This window comes from Miniopterus schreibersii, assembly GCF_964146895.1.
Source record: "Miniopterus schreibersii genome assembly, chromosome: 3".
In the NCBI taxonomy this organism is placed as follows: domain Eukaryota; kingdom Metazoa; phylum Chordata; class Mammalia; order Chiroptera; family Miniopteridae; genus Miniopterus; species Miniopterus schreibersii.
Genome location: NC_138103.1, coordinates 95751240 through 95768772, shown reverse-complemented (window position 1 = coordinate 95768772; position 17533 = coordinate 95751240). Strand labels below are relative to the sequence as shown.

The 17533-nt window shown below is 36.9% G+C and overlaps 1 protein-coding gene across 4 annotated transcripts in view; it reads left to right on the top strand.

Annotated features, from left to right (window-relative positions):
* The window catches only part of LMBRD2 (LMBR1 domain containing 2), a 37686-nt gene extending 20310 nt beyond the window's left edge, over positions 1-17376 (top strand). The window contains exons 11-20 of one of the 4 annotated variants that reach the window (XM_081132495.1): positions 2119-2300; positions 2821-2954; positions 4560-4665; positions 5295-5392; positions 6100-6203; positions 7363-7409; positions 8733-8838; positions 11183-11309; positions 13208-13273; positions 17123-17376. In XM_081132495.1, coding sequence (XP_080988621.1) covers positions 2119-2300; positions 2821-2954; positions 4560-4665; positions 5295-5392; positions 6100-6203; positions 7363-7409; positions 8733-8838; positions 11183-11309; positions 13208-13241 — 938 coding nt within the window. In that variant the 3' untranslated portion in view covers positions 13242-13273; positions 17123-17376. Of the gene's footprint in view, positions 1-2118; positions 2301-2820; positions 2955-4559; positions 4666-5294; positions 5393-6099; positions 6204-7362; positions 7410-8732; positions 8839-11179; positions 11310-12206; positions 15457-17122 lie in introns of those variants that run through there. The other 3 variants (XM_081132494.1, XM_081132492.1, XM_081132493.1) reach the window with 3 other exon arrangements.
* Positions 17377-17533: the final 157 nt, after the last annotated feature.

Here is a 17533-nt window from a genome sequence, read left to right as displayed (position 1 = left end):
GAAAACACCAATGTTATGGTATTAACCTCCTGTTTGCCTTAGGGCTTCAAATAGATGCTCATGTTCACTTGACTCTCTTTTGCATGTTTGGGCTTCAGTATGAAGACTTGGTGGTCATAACAGATATCCCAGAAATCTTATTCAGTGAAGATCTTTCCTAATCAAATGAGGGAATGATGTGACAACGAGTAGAAAAGACAAAAATTTCTGTCCTTGTGGAGTGAGAAAAACGCAGTTTACACATAAAAATGTAATAATATGACAAGTTGGTCGTTGGCTCTAGAAATTGGAGTTCAGAGGAGAAGTCTGGTCTGAAAATATAATAGGGAGTCGTTAGTGGATGGGCCGACCATGGGAGGGGGTAGCGAAGAGAGAACCTGGGGACCGAGCCTGAGGCACTCCAGGATTGAGGCGCCAGGGTGAGGAGGAGGGGCCAGCAGAACCGAGGAGAAGCGGAGTGGCCCATGAGATAGGAAAGCGCGGGCAGTGAGGTCTTTTGAGGGAGAGGGTGTATGAAGTACCTTTTCAGAGTTGCAGGTAGGGCCATCATCATGAGTACTAAGACTGGCCCATTGGATTTCAGAGAGGTGAGGTAGGGTAAGGGTATAAAGAGCTTGATTGGAGTTTAAAAGAAATAAGGAGAGTAGGTAGAAACAGTAAGACTAGAAAACTCTCAAAATGTTTTTCTTACAAAGGGAATAGAAGGAAGAGGTAGAAGCTGAAGGCAGATGGCGGATCATGAGAAACTATAGCAGGCCAGTTGCGAATGGTATCTGAGGGGAAGCTGGATGACACAGAAGAGGTGGCTGAGGTGACATTCATGTGTGGGGGAGATGAAATGGGAAGTGGTGAACACTGAGCAGAAAGGCCAGAGTAGGCGGTGAGGCACAGGTGCACCTGAGCCGATAGAAGATGCATGGTGGGAACGGGGAGGTGTTCTTCTGGGAGTAAGTATAGGGAAAGATTTTGGGGAGCTGAGGAAAGAAGAGAAGCTTCAGAACAGTTGCTTAGGAGATTGTGCATGGGAGAAAATTGGTGAATCACAGGCTAGCCAGGCAGTGCTCAGGGTCTACTTGGAGCTAGTGATTAAGAATTTAAAGTGAGGCAAGTCAACAAAGTTGTGTGCCTTCCTCCTGCGGTGACCTGCTCCACAGGTGCAGGCTCAGGGTAGCCAAGGCGTTGGTGACCAGGGCGTAGTCTGGTTTAGCAAGTATAGGGAAGTAAGAGGAAGCAAAAGAACTGGGATATTGTGGAGTGATTACCCTCAAAGATTATGGAGTCTGAGCTGGGTAACAAAAGCAATAAAGGACATCAGGTGTTAAGTGGCAATAAAAAGGTAGAATAAATGGATTGTTGTTCCAGGCAGTAGAGTTGGAATACTAGTTGAAGGTGTTGCTTGGACACAGAGATGCTGTAATGAGATTACAAGGAAGGGGTGCAGTTATTGGCAATAAAAGGTTTAGGGAATGAGTAGTTGAGGTGGGGTGGAGGGCAGAATCCTTGGAGGAGAGGAGGCCAAGGAAGTGAAAGACCAGAATTTTGAAAGGAGTATCACCTATGTGGATATTGAAATCACCAGGAATTAATGATGCTGAGAGTAGGGTTGAAAAGATTTAGAGTGAGCCAGGAGCTCAACTCTTCACTGAAAGAAGTGAAATACTGTGGAGCCTTTTCAATTTTGTGAGCTTTCTTCTTCTTTTCTTAACTTTTATTTTTACCTAAAGTCAGACTTAACAAAAAGTTGCCAGAATAATAACAAAGAATTTCCATATACCCTTCACCCAAACTCTCCTACATTGATATTTTGGGAGAGTGCAGGCCAGCTTGGGATTTTGCTGTGTCCCTGGATTTGAGGTTGATGTTTTCTCTTGATTAGACGTAGGCTCTGTCATTTTGGCAGGAACACCACAGCAGTGATGATATGTTCTCATCACGCATCATAGTAGGAGGCGCATGAGATACTTGTCCCATTACTGGTGGTCATTTGGTTGGAATGGTGTCCGCCTGCTCCCTCCACTGTAAACCTGCTGTTTTTCTCTTTGCAATTATGTACCTTATATGGAGATATATTGAAACCCTGTGGTGTTCCTAATCGGTTTCTTTTCTTTTCTCCTCCAGAATGGTACTGGGAATGTCTTTTGCGACCATGGTTTTACAGAATACTTGCTGTGGTTTTGTCCATCTTCTCTGTGATTGTCGTGTGGTCAGAGTGCACTTTCTTTAGCACCACACCTGTCTTATCCCTCTTTGCGGTCTTCATACAGCTGGCTGAGAAAACATACAATTATATTTATATTGAGGTCAGTTTATTTTATATTTGTTATAAGTAAATGTCAGTTCATAGCATAATCCTTAACTGTAGTATCTTTTCTTCGTATATTTCTTCTAGCAATAAGGAAAGCAGTGAAGTTATTATTCAAACTTCCAAAAATAAGCTTCATCAGTTTACCCAGACTATAAAAACTAAGGACTGTATTTGAAGAGAGAGGAAAAGATAAAAAATAGTGCAAAGTACTCTTTTGAGAGTACTTGCATTTTCTTTATGCCAGCGAAGCAACATAACTTATAGTCTCCATGTGAAGAGCCGCCAAGGGAATGAGAGAGCAGGCTCACTGCAAGAGGTAGATTTGTAGTTAGGGATAGGATGTGAAATTGGCTGAGATGTAGATTTTCTTAAATGGCTAAAAAAATTTGTTACTGTATTTAAATTTTAGAATGTCAACTAATGTTACCAGATGTAAAGGATAATGCTGTGACAACATATGAAGTGCTGAAGTCCATTGATCTTAATCTGGGTTTGTTTTTGTTTTGTTTTTGCAGATTGCTTGCTTCCTTTCCATCTTCTTCCTAAGCATCTGTGTGTATTCTACTGTGTTCAGGATTCGCGTGTTTAACTATTACTACCTGGCTTCACATCACCAGACCGATGCTTACAGCCTTCTTTTCAGTGGCATGTAAGTAGATTGTATTTAGAAACCAGGGAAATGTCTCTATTGCATGTATCCTTATGGAGCTCTTTTATTTCATGTTATTCATGCGTCTTCTGCTAACACCTGTATTTCTCTGAACTAATTGATTAGGTTTAACTATTAATTAGATGCTTGTTGATTGCTAAATACTGCTTGAAGGTTAAGGTTAAAATAGGTATGCTAGATTAGGATATTAAAGAAAGACATAGTGAACCTGGATTTACCATTAGAGATTCCGTAGATAGGTTAGTAAAAAGTAGGAACATTTGAGATTCTAGAGACTAAATCAGACCTAGAGAGTATTATGAGATTCAGTGGCCTCAAACTGAATTTTGGAGGACTGGAAAAACCAACAGGAAAAAGTTTTGCTATGAGATTTAGCAAGAGTTTTGAAAGAGACCCTCAGCTTGGGCTAGGTTGCACAATCTGTTACTTGTCCATGTTGTTAAATTATCATTCTGGATGTTTATAAGGACTGGACTAGGTAGGTTCACAGAAGAATCAATATACAAAGCACCTCTAAGGCTTTCTTTACCTTTTCCCCCAAATAATTATAAACTCATAGGAACTTGCAGATATAATACAAGGAGTTCTGTTAACCTTCCCCCAGCTTTCCCCAATGGAGACATCTTATATAGCTGTTCTACAATATCAGAACCAGGAAATTTACATCGACACAGTACTATTAACTAGACCACAGACCTTATTTAATTCTCACTATTTTTTATCTTTTATTCGTGTGTGTGTGTGTGTGTGTGTAGATTCCTATAACCACAACTGTTTTATCACCACCAAAACATTCCTCATATTACCTCTTTTTTTCAGTTACAGTTTACGTCCTGTATTATTCTGTATTACTTTCAGATATACAGCATACTGGCTAGACAATCATGTTCTTTATAGAGTGGTCCCACAATATTTCAAGTACCCACCTGGGCCCATGCATAGTTATTACAGTGTTATCAACTAGATTCCCTATGCTACTTTATATCCCTATGATTTTTCTATAACTACCAATTTGTACTTAATACCTTCACCTTTTTCACCTGCCCTCCCTTCATTTTTCTGTCCCCCATTCTTCAGCTCTGTGCTTCTGCATGGTTCTCTTTCTATCTAGATAGATTGCTGTCTAACAGTTCCTTATACCTATAGTTATCAGAGTGACGTACTTTGATACAGCTTCAGATCTTTCATGTATTGAGCACAGTTCACCTTAAGGATGTTACTGTCCTTGTCATGCTGCTGAGACAGATAGCACAGATGGCAGACTTGGAGGAGACACACACAAAGGCATGTCACCAGTTCTTGGGATAAAGCAGTGGCAAGCTCCACCAAAGCAGGCAGCCTGAGACTGGAATTTGCCATATAGGTGACTGACGATGTTTTTAAGGAAGATGCGATTAATAGGATTTTCAGAATGTCTCCCAAGGAAGTAAGGGGAGTTCATGTTTACTAATTCAAAATATATGCAGTACAGCTAGATGAAAATAATAGTTACAAGGACCCGAAGTGTTTTTAATACATTTCACTATAACATAAAATGTATTTTGCTCTATTTTTTATATACCTATCTATAAATGCTTATTGCAGGTTATTTTGCCGTTTGACTCCTCCTTTATGTCTTAATTTCCTGGGGTTGACCCACATGGATTCCTCCATCTCTCACCAGAATACGCAGCCAACTGCTTATACGTCTGTGAGTATGGTCAGCAAGCGGGTTCTGCAGGCTCGTCATCTGTATGGGATGTTATTACTGGGAAAGTTCTTTTTAACTCAGAAAAGTTCTAAAGCATTATTTGGAACTTTTTTTAAATAACTAAAACTTTTTTTTAAAGGTTGTATATATAACTAATGACTGGATAAAAGTGATTTTGCTTTCTTTTATTATAAAAAAAATGTTTTCTGGTTCACATAGGTCATCCAATAGACCTGTAATAATAGTAACTTTTATATTTATAGTCTTAATCTATAATGAGATTTTCAGTAATGTTTATAAAATACTAATCTTCTTTTGGAGAAAACCTTAATAAATAAGCAAATTAAAATATAAGCAGCATATGACATTATATTAGTTTAAGTCGTACAACATAATAATTTGATATATACATATATCGTGAAATGTCAGCATTCATCACCTCAGTAACAATTGTTTTTCTTGTGATGAGAATTTAAAAATCAGTCCATTTAGTGTTTTATTTATACTTTTTTGAGAAGTCTAAATATATTGATATAACTGGTTATGTGTGAATTTTCTAATGATCGAAAAAATAAAAAATATAGAATTGTACTGATTTAACTTATTTTTTCCTACTCTTTTCTTCTCAGATTATGGGTTCCATGAAAGTTTTGTCCTTTATTGCAGATGGATTCTACATATATTATCCTATGCTGGTGGTAATTCTCTGCATTGCTACGTATTTTAGGTAAGGAACTTACCGTCACTTATTTTTTCACGTATGCTTAGCCTGATCTGGGTACCCTTTCTTCTTAAAACTCTTTTAAATATTTATTGCTTGGCTTTGGTTGTTGTTTGCTCTATTGTGACTTCGGGGATGCTGGGAATAGTTTAAGGGACTGCTTGAGTGATTGGGTAAGGCTCTTTTTCCGAAGATATTTTCAGAAAAAGAGAGGTGGAGTTTTCATTACAAATACTTAGGCTACAGAGTGATAGGACTGATTACAGAAAGTTAACTGGAAATCCTGGCCTTCCACATTGGCAGCCAATGAAGCTTATAAAACACCCAACACCCAGCTTGTGTTCAGTAACAACAGTTAGTCTTAGGACTTTCCCCACAATCATTGCTGGGCTTCTAGATGCTTCAGATCATGGCCAACACAGAAAATCAGGTGAGGAGGCAGTACTAGTAAGGCTGGGAGGTACTTGGGCTGCTCTTTGTATAGGATTAGAAAAAGTGGTAGAATCTTAGACTAGTCAAGTGGCATGCTGGGAATATAAGCTTCTTAGAAAGGGAAATAAGTACTTCTTGAAGACAAATATAACTATGTAACTTGCCATGATAACTAATAATAAAACATAGGTTTCTTTGAGGGTGACAGCACTAAAAAACAGTTTAAACATTTACAGTGTGAAATAATGCTTATTTTTCTTTTGAAAATCTACTTTTATTAGTTTGGGAACTCGTTGTTTGAATCTACTTGGTTTCCAGCAGTTCATGGGAGATAATGATATGACCTCAGACTTAGTCGATGAAGGAAAAGAATTAATCCGGCGAGGTAAGATTTGTCTTTTAAAATAAGTGAAGGGAAAGTGCAAAGACTCAGAATACAGAATTAATGTTTGTATAATTTGTAATACTTAATCTAGCTTAAGAAATTACAAATTAATATTGTTTAGCTAAAAACCTACATAAAGGCTTCATAGCAAAAATAATTTGAAAACATAAGTGATTGTCTCATCTGTCTTTAAGAAATTCTGCAGCAGAAATTGTTTAGTATGTCTGCAGCTAAATAATGCCCTTGTATGGTGCTGGAGTCATTTTCATGTTTGCTTTGAGGCAGATACTCCAAGTTCAACACTACTATAAAGCTTGTTAATTTAAAAAATCATCAGTTTAATACTGCATAGGAAATCATTGAAGCCAAGGCTGGATTTGAGAATGTGGTGGGTGGTCACTAACAACCTGTTGGACTGTGTGCCACTCTACTAGAATCTAATCTCAGAGTTGAGTGTGTCACATTCCCTGATGCTCAAGTGATGGTAGGATAGGGGAAAGAAAACAGAACTGGAGTTTTGGGACATTGATTCTCAGGTACTGTCCCTAGTTGGTCTGAGGCTTTTATATGATCATTACTTAAATGTAAGCCAAAATTTGTCGTGGCTCTAAAATAAGCTGGGGTAGCCTTCACATGCTCTCATAGGAAGGCGTGTCTAGTTAATGTAATAGTTCTACTGCTTTTGCATTAATTAGACCTCATCTGGAGGGTCCTATCCAGTCCTGGGTAAGACTTTCAAGAGTAAGAATGGTAAGTCAGGAGGTATTTAGAGGGCAGAATCAAGACTGTGAAGCATGTCTTATCGGGGGGGAACCCACCACTGAGTGTGCAGCCAGAAGAGACTAAGGGGGGCGCTCTGATGCAGAAAGAAGTATGACATGTTCAGAAGACAGGACATAAGGAGAGAGGAGCTACAGAGGAGGAAGTCTCCAGTCCCCGTGAGGAACTTTTTCCTCGCTGAGATAGACAGAGCCGGCGGGGCCGTCCCCAGCACAGTGCAGCTAGGTGGTCTCCAAGGTCCTTTCCAATAGCAGCCTTTTACCTTTGACTCTGTGGTAATTTAAAGGAAATTGGCCATAGCCTGATACCTTTACTTCAGTTACTCTGCATCTCATTAAATCATGTTGCACCAAATCTCAGACCCCTTTTCTGTCTTTAGAGAAGAGAAAACGGCAAAGGCAAGAAGAAGGTGAAAATCGAAGACGGGTAAGTACAGTGCTTGTTAAACTGCCCTAAGCCATGGGTGAACAGGAATGGCCAACTCTCATGGGTAGAGAACAGTTGGCTAGAGGCCAGAGAGTAGCTGGGAAAGACGTAAGATATGTTTTTAAAGAAAGGTAATTTTGCTAGTTTCAGATATACATGCTAGGTGCCCTGTCAGACGTGTTTTAAAAATTCATTAGTAATAAATTCATGTCCAACACCTAGCAGTGTCTTGCGTAAGGTAGATGCTCAGCGAGTACTTACTAAATGAATGAATAAGTTCATGCAGTCTTATCACCAAAGTGATTCTGACTGCTTTAAAATTGTTCTTCTCTATAACATGATATTCATGTTATTCCTCTTCAGTTTTTCTTTAGCCATGTTGGCTGAGGCTAACTAACCCCCTACAGTGAAAAGGCAAAAAATGGGAAAAGCCCAGTCACAGTCACCAGAGTTCCATCGCCTGGGTCTGTGCTGGAGAAGTGTCTGTGCTGAAAGACGCGGGACATCTGCCGGTCATCTTCTCGGTCTTAGCATGTCGTGTAAAAGGAGACTTGTGTTTTATTTCAGAGGCATGACTAGAACCAAAGAGTAGAAGTTACTGGAGATGTAGTTCCCCTCTCTCTGAAAACGTCCTCGTTTTACCAGAATTGCAAGGGTGACCACGCACAGAAATGTAGTGTCATCCAGTAAGAGAGCCACAAAGCATCTGCATGGCTGCTTTAGAATGAAACCCTGCACCGCAGGGGAGGTTGAATTAGGTGGCTTCTCATGGTCCTTTCAGTTCTAAGAATTTCATGAGCAGAATCCTAGTGAATATGATTTTAGTGAAGTTCAGACCACACAGTGCCATGCAAGTCATCATCGGATTATCTCTGTGCACAACTTTAACTTCGCTACCAGACATGCGTTTAGAGGGCTCTCTATTTGTAGTTAATTCAGGTGGAAGAAAATTTTGTTAACATCTCATTAATTATTAGGAGTTCTGTTCTCATAATTTCTACGTTGTCAAGGTAAGTTTATTGTAGTTGTAATATTCTGACATTTTAATAGAATTGAATAACAGTAATCATAGCTAGCAAACATATCTCTAAATCTCTTTATTTGTAAAAGTTGAATTTGGAAACTATTAAAATCATGTAGAGATAAGAAAAATTATTGACCTGTGATTTTTAAAGGTACTGTGTTAGTTATACTGATTATCTGATGAATTTCTGATGAAAAAATTAAATTATATTACTCTACGTACATAACCTGTGGACACCAATGAATTATTTCCCGCCTGTGACTTCTTGCATTATACATTCATCTGTGTTTCCCTCCTAGGAATGGAAAGAACGTTATGGACACAGTAGAGAAGATTCCACTAGAAACAGAAATGTTCATATTGACCCAAAAGAGTCAAATTTTTCAGATATGAGTACGAACCGAAGTGAGTAGTTGATTATCCGAGTAATTTTTCTTACGCTTGCTTGTATAGACGCTGAGGATGTGGATCCGTTCAGAAATGTGGTTCTGCAGTGACTTTCCGTTTTCACCCTCCAGTGTATTGGAGGGCAGGAAAACGCAGCGATGCATTCTGGTAGGAGGAGGGGTTGCCTGGGATACAGATGAGCAGTTGCAATTGTACTGCCCTGAATAATAGTACCCCAGGCATAGTCTAGGCAGATACTGATTTCTATTGTTTACCCAGATGTTTTTCTTTACTTTTCTATTAGTAGAATGCATTAAGCCTACATTCAGTCATTTTATATGTTGGGTACTTTCCCAGGTATGCAGGCATACAGAGAACATAAATTTCCATCCTTGAGCTGCTCTTAATTTAGCGAGGGACTGTTAACCAGGCAGGAGACATCTGTCTGTGGGTTGAATTGAGAAACCTCCCACATCCTTAATCCTGCCATCTGCCCCTGGAAAGGTGGCAGGAAGCCTGTTTTTGTGCAGAACCAGCACTGAGTGGAAGGCAGAGGTTGTCAGTCTTTGGTGGAGATGCTGAGGGAACGCAGCTCAGGGGATGGAAGAAGTTCTCTACTGGGAAAGGATTTCTGTGATTAAAGAAATACTTAACTGAGTATTCACGAATGAATAGTACTTAGCCAGCTGAAGATGTTTTAGGAAGAGGAAGTAATGAGTGACATGAGAGAACCTTTGGGCAAATACAAGCTTTTCTCTGATTAGAGCCTGAAATGTGAGGAGCCAGATTAGAGGGGAGGCTACAGAGATATTGGGAAACAGATATTATTGTGCTCAGAAGTTTGGAATTTATTCGAAGATAAGATTTCAGTCTGGAAGGAAGCACACTCGGATTTTTAATCTGGAAGGATTTGGCAGCAATATAAAGCAAGATTTTCAGGGAAGTGAGACACGGAAGTCAGCGTAGTTTCTGTTTGTAATGCAGTTGGGAAATGATGGGGGCCTAAAATGAGCAGTGACCCTGGAGATGAAGAGGAAAGGCTGGATTTGAAGGACACTTAGGGTAAGAAGGAAGACAGAAGAGCTAACGTTAAAGCTAGGAAGTAGAGGGAGGATTTTGCAAAAAGATTTGGATGCCTGCTTACCATGGAATGGGAGTAAACAGAGCGGAAGGACCTGAGAGTAAGTGAGAACAGTTAAGAGAAGAGGAAACAGACTTAGGATGGTGAGTTGGTGAGAACCTGGCATGTGGTAGGCAACCAGTATCTGCTGAATGAATGAGAGAAAAGATGGGACAGACAGTCCAGGATGACAAAAATGTAAGATGTAGTAGAATTGGTTTGCCCTAAGTTTTTAAAAGGAACTCTATCGTAGTTATTTTGAAGCTATTTGGGCTGTTCAAAGCAACATTGTGAAAATGTGGATTGTTAATAAAGAAACCCCATCCACGCAGGAAGGGAGAGTTAGTGGTCCAGGTCTGTGCTGACCAGTCACATGTGGCAGTTGAGCACTAGCAATATGGCTGGTGCTCCATGATGAAATGGTAATATTTTGGATATATTGGGTTAAGTTAAATATATTAAAATTAATTTCACTATTTCTTTCTACTTCTTTAATGTACATACTAGAATAATTAAAAGTAAATAGGGGCTTGCATTTTATTTCTGTTGGACATTGCTGCCCTAAACTCTTGCCTGTTGGGAGAAAAATGAGGCCTTTCTTTTTCTTTTTTATTGAATTTGTTGGGGTGCCCTTAGTTAATAAAGTTATATAGTTCAGTCCTTTCTTAAAGAACTGGAATTGAGTGTTTGTGTGTTTTTACCACCCCAAGTCAAGTAACACAATACAATAGACAGATGATGGTGCTGTAGAATTGTACACCTGAAACCTGTATAATTATATTAACCACTGTCGCCCCAATAAATTCAATAAAAAAGAAAGATCTGGAGTTGAATACACCTTAAAGAAAATCTTAGTTGAGAAATGAGGTGTAGCAGCCCCTGTAAAACCAACTGTAAAACCAACTGTAAAACCAACTGAAACTTGATATGATTATGGATAATTTTACTGTTACGATACCACAGTTAAATATTAACTCTCATTCGTAGTAATTAAGTCTTTGCATTGTAGCTACTTGTGAGCTTAGACCAGCTACAAGGCGAACTTTTCCTTGTTATTTTCTGTCATGTTTTTATCCTTTTAATCTGACTGTGAGGAACCATGTAGTTATCTTTTCTTAACATTGTTGTCACAATCAAAATTCAGATCCTTTATAATTGTGACTTTTCTTTCTGTGAGTTCATAGACTGTGACCCATAAAGACAGTAGAAAAGTAAACATACTTTTTCCTTCTTTTGCAGCAGTATCCAAATATACCAGGGCTAATAACAGGACTGAAAGGGACCGGATAGAACTCCTACAAGATGCAGAACCTTTGGATTTTAATGCAGAAGCGTTCACTGACGATCCTCTTGAGTCTGAATCAGGAAGGTAAGCTCCAGCCTTGTTATGTTGGCTCCAGCATTCCTCTGAAACCTCAATAACATACTGACCTGAAGTGTAAGGAAAATGTTCATCTTTACTACTAATAAAGAGCATATTAAGCACCCTTTGATAACTTTCTATACCTTCTAATGCTTTTCTGTTTTTAAAATTATAGCATCGAATGATAGTAACTGAAATCTTAATGAACTACTAGTGACATTACAAATAAGAATTGAAATTGACAGTCTTAACAACGTCTGTTTCTGAAAATCTCACTTATGAAATTTATCATATTTAGCAATAGCCATCTAGCTATGATTGGGTGTCAGACACTATTCTAAGCACTTTTACAATGATACTATATTTTATGGTTGTAAATCCAATTGGGTTTAAACCCAGAAGGCTCACTAACTTACCCGTAGTCACACAGCTTATAAGTGGCAAAGTCAGGTTTTCAAACCCCAGGATTCTGGCTACAGAGTTTGTGCGTTTAGCCACGATGCTATGTGGAAATAATTAAACAAAAGCAAAATACCATATGCATGAGGATATTTGCTATACTACTGCCTATAAATAGCAAAAAATATTCTCTTTATATTCAACAATCAAGAGTGTTTTGTTATATCTTTTAAGCTCCATAATCTGTTTTACATCTCTCCACCCCTTTCCTTTTGCATTGCTCGCCCTGCCATTCATGTATTCTAGGCTCTAAACAGATAGTTGTTGATTATAATTAAGTAAATCCCTTTGGGATAATATCCTTGGAAAATAAATTTCAACTTTCAGCTACTGAATAGATATTACAGTGCTTACAAATTATGTAGCCACTTCCTCGTAACGTGTCTTGTTTTTTTCTCTCTGTTATTTTTGATGCCTCAGATCATATTTTTATCCACCTTTCAGGTATCAGCCTGGTGGACGATACCTCTCGATGTCTCGCAGCAGAATATTTGATGATGTTTAGACTCTGAAAGAATTCGTGGAATAAATAACCACAATCAGTTCAGTCTTTATGAACATCTGTGTGCCCTAGAATTTACACTGTATTCTCAGTGATAGAAAACAACACTGAAATCAATCACATCTTAGGAATAATAGTTCATTCTTCATTGAATAGAGTGTCATTCTTCCTAATCGAAATTATTATATATCATTCCTGAAGTGTCTGCCTTAGAACACAGTGACAGTGGAGGGATTTAACTCATGATAAAGATCAGCATATGTTGAGAACATGTTCAGTTTGTTTCCGATTATTTATTTATTTTTTTCAGGAAAGTTGATTTAAAGCTCAAAGAAGCCCTAAGTCAAACTGAATAATATTGTACAGCTTTATTTTGATTTACATTTTTGCTATTTCTAAAGAATATGTTAATCCTATATTTCCCAAAGAATTGGAGATCTCGATAACCATATTTACAAAACCCATGTCTTAAAACAAGGCTTACTTACCAGACATAACTGAATGTAAAAAGCTCTTTTTCAGCTCTGTGTGCATATTAGTGAGGTCTTTGCATGTACAATTAAGATTATACTTTAACCGATAGTGTTAGTATCATCAGCACGTGTGCGGTAATTGGGCAATGTGTAGTTCTTTCAGTTTTCAGTAGTAACAAAATTGTCGCGAGCTTTTGGTATTGCTTTGTAAAAGATTTTCATTTCAGAGAGAGGCGTGCACCTTTATCATTGTGCATGTTGATTTAAGTTTCGATTATTCCATTTAAGGAGAATCCTACACATTAATGGTAGATAGTGGGGTTGTTTTTTTTAAATAACCAGAGTCCTACAAAATTCTCTAATTTTTAAAGGTACCTGTTTAGGCTTTTTGAAGAAGAACATCTGGTTTTTCAGAGGCAAAAAGTGAATCCATTTTCTGTTATTACTAACACTTAAATTGTGGTTTATAGCAAACAGAAAACTGCAGGCATACCTTGGAGATAATTGTGGATTCGGTTCCAGACCACAGCAATAAAGTGAGTCATAATCTTTTTGCTGGTGGAGGGTATTTGTTGCCTTTAATTTGTTAAAAAAAAAAGTAACATCTCTGAGGTACAATAAAGTATGTCTCAATAAAATGAGGTATGCCTGTGTATAAGGATGGAAATGTGTAATAACCTGTTGGTTAAACATGCTAATTATTTTAAATTGATTTTTTTTTAACCTTTGTGTTTAAGTCAGAGTTAGGTATTATATTTTAAATCATCACATTACTAAGTGAAGATAGTTGAGCAAAACATGCATACAGAGAGTTTTTTATGTCCCTGAAATGTTTGCACGTCTTAGAGGATCCATGCTATGGGTTCACCCAGTGGTGACTGGACTGAGCTTGCCCACGCAGTCTCAGTTTAAAACCTCTTGTCCTGTGGAATTTTCAGTAGTGCCCACTTCCACTCTTAAGTATTCCAGTTTGAAGATGAATTAGTCACTCTGACAATATGATTATATGTTTCTTGAAGGTAATCTTTCCCTGAATTATAATTTTTAATTTTTATTTTCCTCTTTACTTAGCGTTATCATGCAAATTTTTAAAGACACAGTTCTGTGCAAATACTGAAAGGAACAGTGTGTCATCCTATTTATCTAATTTTCAGGGGTTTTTTGATTTTTTGAGATTAGCTGCCCTTTAAATAATTATCAATGGATAGTTTTACTCTCAATCAAAGGTCATATAGAGTGTCCATTTGAGATCACACACACACAGCCTTCTATTGTGAAGTGTGGTTAAACAGCAGTAGGCCAGGAGCAGAGATTATTTAATACCGTTTATAATTTCATTATTGACCATTGAATACCTTGGGCAAATCATGTAGCCTTTCAGTGCCTCAGTTTCTTCATTTGCAAAATGAAGATGGTACTTGCTATTTACCTCCTGACCTACCTCACAAAGCTGTTGTGAGGGTGTTGAGTTGATGTTGACGTGGTGGAGTTTAAAAAGAAAACAGCATCAGTTGTTAGCTGTCTTATTTTTCCTAGTGATACTGGAAGGTGTTGGATGGGACATGATGACCCCACAAAGGGACCCAGTTTCTTATTACTGCAGAGAACCTACAATTCCCCAAAGCAAAAACTCATTTGGGGACCATTCACCAAAAGTCCTCTGAAAATAGTATTGTTTTATTATTAATCTTTGGGTCTCTGGAATATTTTCCTTAAGTATAATGTTGTTTCTCATCAGGTTTTGTTATAAAACTCAGATGCAATTGTAGAAGCTGAAGCAGAGAAGAAGAAAGTACCCAGTTACTTTTATAACTTATAATTACCTAGGGCAGGGGTGAGGAACCTTTTTTCTGCCAAGGGCCATTTGGATATTTATAACATCATTACAGGGCCATACAAAAAATTAGCTATGAAAAAAGCTCCTAGATTTATTGAATTTTGAGTCCCGCCTGTGGTTGCCTTGGCAGGGCCGGACCAAGTGATTTCATGTGCTGATAGGGCCTGAAGGCCGGACCTTCCCCACCCCTGCCCAAGATAAATTGATAGGAAAGTATAAGGGAATGTAATACTTTATTACTAAGTTCTTTATGAGTCTAATAATCAAAATATTATACTCCACGAGCGGTTGATCCCTTTATGACTTCTGAGCTATTTCCCCAATAATTTTGGTTAAGCGATCCAGAATACTCAACTTTTTAAGCAGAATTTATCTTGCAGGATTTTATGTACAATCATATAGGAAAGTTACTAGGCCAGGTAAATTTGAGTTCAGAAAGAAATGTTTTAATCCCTGAAGACAGTTTATTGCTGGGGAACTAAGTGAATACTTATTAAGCCATCTTGTGTAAAAAACTGTAGTAAGTACAAAAGAGTTCTTTTCTTAGAAACTTATTAAAATGTAATGACATCTACTGTAAAACACTACTACTAAGTTAATATACTTTACATGCAAGTACTTCTTCAAGAAATATACTTCTGGCAATTACCTTTTGATGTCTTTCTTACATAACAATAGATAGCTGATTAAATTTTCTATATTATTTTTCTAAATAATTGTTCAGTAGGAATATTCAATAAGCCAATAATTCAAAATAATCATTGCAGAAAGTAGTAATTAATAATCTACTAATTTCATGAATCACCTGTAAGTTGCTAATTAAGTTTTGTTACTCCAGCAATTCGTTATTACCAATAGAGCATTTTTGTAAAAATCATTATTAAAATAAGAAATAAAATATAAGCCTAATTATTAGAATCTGTTCTCTTACCAAGTGAATACAGGGGCTTCAGAATAATTTCATCACACAAGAGCCCCTCATTTCACAAGAGCTAAATCAGAACATTCAATGGTTCTTTATTTATAAAAAACAGTTCAGAGAATTGGACAATCCAAACCTTCAAAAAGAAATGCTGCCAATTGATTTGTTTTGGGGCTCTACCATTTGATTAGATTAGATTATTGGTTCTTTATGCCTTTTGTGTACCCAAATGAAATTAAATGTGGATGGGAAAGGCAATGCGTGTTTTCTTAAGTATGTTTTAGCCTATTAATGAAGGAATTTTATTTATGTACAATAGCAAACCTCACTTTTTTATACCTTTAATAGATTTAGGGAATGTTCTTAATGGTGTATTGGTTACCATTTTAAAGGAAAAATGAATTCTCTGTGATTATAGTTCACACTGTTCAGTTATGTGAGTTTAATATTTGTGATTTGAATGGGCCATGTCTGAAAATCACAAGGATAAATATATTTGCCCCTCTAATTCCTTCTATGTTGAGCCTGATTTTTCTAACATTTTATTATCATTTGCAAAAGATTTGTCCATCGAGGTTGACAGAAGCCTGGTTGTAATTTTAAGTTTGTCGATAAAACAAGAATAATGGCACTTCCCTCTTCTCATTGATGTCCCAAAAGATATTTGTTTTTAATGTACTCCCTGGGGAGAATTAACTCTTTCCCCTGAAAATCTTTTCTTTTGTGGTTATCTTGATCTCAAATTATTTTTGCAAAAAGAAATTTTACTGTGCTTAGTGCACAAAATAGAGAGTGGCTTACATGGCAGACATATGAAGGGTAAAGTTAAAATGTATTAATCTGACTATATAGCACCATGTTGAGTTGATGATATTATTGACAAAAAGTCTTATCAATCTATTCACTTTTCAGCTGTATTTCTCAAAAGTATGCTGACTAGCATCTTCCCTACTTAGTACACCAACTTGTAGGGGAGAGACTGTGTATTTATTTTTTAAAAGTAATCCAATGGATTTGTTTTTGTCCATATTTTGAAAACAAGCTTGAAGAATTTTTCTCATTTTAGAATGTAGAGAACGTGTGGACCTGCCTTTTAAATTACTGTAATCTAATATATATTTATAAATTATGGCATTGAAAAAGAGTTCCAATATTGATGTTGTTACTTCCTGTATTTAATTTTTATAAAATGTTTTTGTAAGTAACTAATTATAGTGTTGCTTCTAAGTAGTTTAAAAAATCTTTCTCAAAAAAATTATGCCCAGAACCTGTTTCCTTAGGGCAGTATTCTAAAGTTCAGGAGTCCATTGTGAATTTGAAATATCCCTACATCTCTTCAGTACCTTTTAATGTATACAGGCACCCAAGCAAAGTGTTCCAAAAGCCTAATTTCTGTGTTGCATTAATAAAGTGTGTGCTAATTATCTAATTCAGTGGATTAGGAGAAATAAAAGATAAGTCTTTCCAAATGTGCATCTGATCATAATTTTTCAAAATGTTCATTATGTTCATTTTTGTTGCATGATGCCAAATTTATCTTTAATTAGCCATCACTCCCTGATATGTAATGACAAATGTTTTTCTATCTGATCAGTGGGTTGTAGATTTAACTATTTTTCTCTGCAGATAATCACTACATTTTCAGATGAATTTGGAAAAAGCTGCAAAGTGCTACCTAGAAGTAAATTAGCATCTTTTGCCTTATCTTTGCATAAGGTTCTCTCAGTTTGTTTTTGACAAACTCATGGACTTGCAAAATGCCCTGTAGTATTTTAACTTATTGTGATGTAATGAATTTTTTGAAATGTTTATTTGATTAGCTGTTAAAATATAGAAAATTATGTAGCTTTGCATGAAATAAAGTACATTTCTACAAGTTACTAAGACTTTGCTCATTATTTATGTATTTTACATGATATCTTTGAGATTAAACTCTTTTAAGTAGACTGAAGCATTCTTTGTTTCTTACAAACTTATTAACAGATATTATAAAAGAAATGTTTTAAGATTCATTTTAGATTCCATAGTACTTTACCC